General features: G+C 59.0%; 1 protein-coding gene across 1 annotated transcript in view; it reads left to right on the top strand.

Annotated features, from left to right (window-relative positions):
• The window catches only part of PLXNA1 (plexin A1), a 106,015-nt gene that overhangs the window by 72,085 nt on the left and 28,969 nt on the right, over positions 1-4,961 (top strand). Inside the window, exons 12-18 of the mRNA XM_009321039.1 lie at positions 867-1,018; positions 1,396-1,516; positions 1,844-1,980; positions 2,545-2,712; positions 3,612-3,705; positions 4,194-4,433; positions 4,614-4,757. Coding sequence (XP_009319314.1) covers positions 867-1,018; positions 1,396-1,516; positions 1,844-1,980; positions 2,545-2,712; positions 3,612-3,705; positions 4,194-4,433; positions 4,614-4,757 — 1,056 coding nt within the window. The remainder of the gene's footprint in view (positions 1-866; positions 1,019-1,395; positions 1,517-1,843; positions 1,981-2,544; positions 2,713-3,611; positions 3,706-4,193; positions 4,434-4,613; positions 4,758-4,961) is intronic.

The following is a 4,961-nucleotide window of genomic DNA, read 5'->3' on the forward strand; positions in this document are numbered from 1 at the left end:
GACGCACCTTCCTCCTGGACTGACCCAGACCCTGTTACTCTCTCCCTTGCCTGCTGCCTGTGGCTGCCTTTTCCCCTGCTCCATCTCAGTGTCACTGGTGACCCAGCCCTGTCCCCGGTCCCAGCTGTGGCTCACAGCCCTGCCATTCATCCTGGTTAACGCTGCAGGTGGGCGCTGGGCCCTGGCGCTGGCAAGCGCTGGTGTAAAACTGCCTGGCTGGAGGCAGCGGTGGGCCCGCGCCTCTGTTCATCCCTCATCCTGCTGCTGTCTGTCAGGGCACACCTGTCCACTTTATTGGGCATCATCCTGGTAAATGAGGCACGGCGCTGGGGTGAGGTGCCCTCCCTTCCCAGCTGGCCTCAGCACAGGGTTTGCCGGTGGAGAGAAACCCTTCTCCCCCCCTGCCTGCTGTGCACAGGGACCTGGTGGAAGTGCTTTCTCCTTTGAGGACATCTTGGACGTGGGGACCTCATCCCTGAGTACGTGGGACCTGGCCAAAAGCCAGGCAGATCCACATGCTTCTTCGCTGGCTCAGCTGGAGCCATGGCTGACGCTGCCCTGTCTCCTTCCCATCTGTGTCCTTACCACCTGCGAGGTGGCTCTGTCTGCGGCGGGGTGTCCAAATCCCAGCCCTCTGCTCGGACACATCTGGCATCTCCTGGCTTCTTCCTGGGAGGATTTGTGGGCACGGCTGTCATTCGGGAGGTCTTTCCCGCTCTGTGTGCTCCTTGCAGATGTGCTGGCATTTATCTTCACCACTCGTGGGGGAGTAACTCACATCCTGCGGCTGCCCGGGCTGCAGCCTGCCCGAGCGAGGTGTCCCTGCAGCTCCACTCCCTCAGCTGACAGGCGGTGCTCTCTCCTAGCTGTCACCCGAGACCGGCCCCAGGCAAGGAGGGACCCGTCTGACCATCACTGGAGAGAACCTGGGCCTGAAGTTTGAAGATGTTCGCTGGGGCGTTCGAGTCGGCAAAGTGATGTGCATCCCCATTGAGAGCGAGTACATCAGCGCTGAGCAGTAAGTGCCCAGCGAGGGGTGGGCGCGCTCTGGGTCACCTTGGTACATGGGGGTTGGGGTGCTGGTGCTCAAATGCTGCCCGTGGTTGCAAGAAGACATGAGGCTGACTGGGCCGGGCTGGGAGGCCGTCACTCTGGGAGGAGTGAGGAGTGACCACTCTGTGGTCACTCTGGGAGGAGCCCAAAGGCTTTGGGGAAGCTCCCCCCAGAGCTGGCAGTGCCAACAGCCACCACCTTGGTTTCTCATGAACCCTGCTGGAACCTGGGACCTTTGCTTGCTGCCAGATCTGCCGCTTTCTGAAGCCGGTCCATCCCCACCATGGCTCAGGGAGTGTCTCGGTGCCAGGGCACTGAGGGCTCCTTCCCCACGTACCTTAGGATCGTGTGCGAAATTGGAGATGCCAGCCCGAGCAAGGTCCACGAGGCACGGGTAGAAGTGTGCATCCGCGACTGCTCGCCCAGCTACCGGGCCACATCCCCCAAGAGCTTCACCTTTGTGGTAAGCCCCATGCTGGGGGACTGGGCTGGTCCCGGGTGGTTTGGGGTGGTTTTCCAGGCGAGCAGGAAAACTGGCCATCGTTTCCCTGGGGGGCAGGCGGGGATGCTCTGGGCAGGCGTTGGGTCATGCTGGCTGAATTTCTCCAAGGCTGCCACTGCTCTGCCTCCCTGCTGTCCTGCTGGCACTGCCAGCCCTCAGCACCGTGCCCTGCTGCTGCCCCACGGGTCCCTCTCCTCTGCGGCCCTGTCACGCGCTTGGGGCTGCTTGGGGACATGGGTTTCGGTCCCCAGCCCGTCTGACACCAGGGATGCTCTTTTCCTTTGATAGACGCCCACTTTCTCCCGCGTGGTCCCAGCCCGGGGCCCTCTCTCCGGTGGCACCTGGATCGCCATTGAAGGCAGCCACCTCAACGCTGGCAGCAACGTCTCCGTGACCATCGGGGGACGGCCCTGTGCTTTTTCATGGTGAGGGGCATGGAGGGTGGCGGAGGATGGGTGACGGGCACCACCAGAGGCAGTGGGACTCCCAGATAGAGCAGCGGCTGGGAGCCTGTGCTGGGGAGCCAGGAGGGACCCCAGGAGCCAAACCCCGTGGGCAGCCGGAGGCATCTCCCCCTGAAACCTTTGTGTGTCAGAGGCTGCAGGAAGAGCCCAAAGAACGTGGATTTTTCTCTAAAAGCACGAAGCCCTGAGGCATGAAGTGGATAATTTTTAGATTAGGGATGATAATGGAGCGGCTCTTTAAATATTTTCCTGCGGTAATTACTGGTTATCAGCCCTAATCGCTGCTGTTTGCAGCAGCCGCGTGATGGGAACGCTCAGGAGCTGCTCAACCTTTCCCGGCTGCCTTTTGTTTCATTTCTTGGGTTTTTTTTTCTTTTTTTCCTCCTTTCTCTCTTCCCGTCCCCCCTCCCCCCGACAGTTTCAGAAGGGGAGAGGGGCTGGGGGCTCATGGGCAGCATCAGCTGCCCCAGCTGCCCTTGCCTCTCTCCTGCCCAGGCTTTGACAGATTGTGCGTTTCTGCCCTAGGAGAAGCGCCCGCGAGATCCGGTGCAGGACCCCCCCTGGGCACACCCCCGGTGGCTCCCCCATTCTCATCAACATCAACCGGGCAGAGCTGAGCAACCCGGAGGTGAAGTACAACTACACAGAGGACCCCACCATCCAGAAGATCGATCCTGAGTGGAGCATCAACAGGTGAATCAAGGGGTGCCTGCAGGGAGCTTGTGGGACACAGGGGGGGCTGTTTTCTGCATGGATCCCCCCCTCCTGATGGGTACATCCCAGTGCTGCTGCAATAGCCACCGGGCCATTCTCCAGAGACGTGGCGAGAGGAGAGAGGAGTGTGAGCAATGGCTTGGCACTGGGGTCCTGCTAACTCCTGGCCTGCAGTGCTCAGCCTGGCAGGGGGCAAGAGCAGAGAGCTCTTTGGATCTGCTTAATTTCAGCTTGACATTTGGCGGTGGCGAATAAAATTAAAATGTTTCCTATTGGGGGATTTTTTGAAATGTTTACATATTTTTCTAAAAGGTTTGAATTGGCTGGAGAGGACGCGAAGGAATCCATTAAGCGCTAGTGCCAAGGGAAACCTTCTCCAGGGTGTTGATGAGAAGCGAGCTCCCCAGGGGCATGGCCGAGCTCTCTGGGACTGTGGGGCTTTTAACACCCAAGCCATGGAGAAAACCCAGCAGGGCTCAGCCTGCCCTGCCACCTGCTGCCTGCGTGGTGGAGAAGGGGGTGGCAGAGAGGACCTCCTCCTCCTTGGGATGCTTTCCCATTTTGGACACTTGGTCTCCTTTAGCTTGGGAGCTGCCTTCAGACCCCAAACCTGAAGATGGGATGGGATGTCAGTGTTAATTAGCAGGTTTAATATCTCTAGTTGGTCCTTTGGTCAGCTGAGGTGATTTTGTGGTGGTGAATGCCAGATCCTGCTGGCTGTGGTGACACCTGGGTGGGATAAAAGGTCCCAGGGGCATTGTGGTGCACCCAGGCTGGGGCAGATGGGCATCTGGCTGGTGAGGTTGGACGCTTCCCTCCCAGAAGTGGGGACCCAGTGCCAAGCTGCCTCTCCTAACCTGTTGTCTCCATGTCTCTAGCGGTGGGACGCTGCTGACTGTGACTGGCACCAACCTGGCCACCATCAAAGAGCCCAGGATCCGGGCCAAGTACTGCAGTTCTGAAAGGGAGAATGTAAGTGGTGCTGGCTGGGGCTGGGGGCAGAGCACAAGGAGGAGGGATGCTGTCCCTCTGCAGCGCAGGGCAGAACGTGCATCCCTTGCCCATCAGGTGTGATGGCATGGAAGGGCTGAGGTCTAGGGGCTGCCACTCAGAGAGGCACCAATCTCCCTGCAGGGCCTCCGGCCAGGTGCTGCCAGAAGAGGGGTGAGATCTGAGCGTGCAAAACTGATGGGAGGTTTGTGGGAAATCTGCAGGATAGTGACAGAAAAAGCCCGTCCCCAGTGAGCTCCCACCTGCCACCCCTCACACATCCGTTGCAGACAGGAGTCTGTCTCTGCCCTGGGGTGGAATGTGGTGCCTGTTGATGTAATAGCACAGGACAGGAGATCCCAAGTCTAAACCCTGTGTCCAGAGCTGCTGCTTGCAGGAGATCCTTGTGGGGTCCAATCCTGACCTCCCTGTTGGGAGCCGGGTCTGACCTCAGTCTCTGCCTCCTGCAGAACTGCACCGTCTACAACGATACCACCATGGTGTGCTACGCGCCCTCCATCGACAACCCCGTGCGGAGCCCTCCAGAAGTTGGCGACCGCCCGGATGAGATTGGCTTCGTCATGGATAATGTCCAGGCCCTGCTGATCATCAACACCACCAACTTTGTCTACTACCCGGACCCTGTCTTCGAGCCACTCAGCCCCACGGGAATGCTGGAGCTGAAGCCCAGCTCTCCCCTCATCCTCAAGGTGAGGCAGCGTGCACCCGGGGGCAGAGGGGTAGGGACGTGTTCCTCTGTGGAGGTGTCTTTTTGTCTCTCCTGAGGCAAAGTCCTGCACTGCGAGAGCATGAATTCGCTTTATGTTGTTTTCTTTTAAACATTCCCCATTGCATGAGAACTGAAAATCTCCTTCCTTGTTCCCTCAAAGGGCAGGAACCTGCTCCCGCCGGCTGCTGGTAACTCCCGCCTGAACTACACAGTGCTGATCGGAGACACTCCCTGCACCCTGACCGTCTCCGAGACCCAGCTCCTCTGCGAGTCCCCCAACCTCACCGGCCAGCACAAAGTCACGGTAAGTGCTGACACTGGTGCCTTTGCTTCTCGTGTCACAGAGGTTCAGTCTTTATCCTGGCACCAGCCCTGCTGCGTGCTCATCCTCCGATGAGGACCAGATAGTCAGTGTATGTGCAGGAGCATCCTCAGGAGCCATCTTCCTGCTCCCTGGGCATCTCTCTCCCTAATTACATATTTGGTAGGACCAAATACTTTGTACCCT

Source organism: Pygoscelis adeliae, unplaced genomic scaffold (assembly GCF_000699105.1).
Source record: "Pygoscelis adeliae isolate BGI_AS28 unplaced genomic scaffold, ASM69910v1 Scaffold453, whole genome shotgun sequence".
In the NCBI taxonomy this organism is placed as follows: domain Eukaryota; kingdom Metazoa; phylum Chordata; class Aves; order Sphenisciformes; family Spheniscidae; genus Pygoscelis; species Pygoscelis adeliae.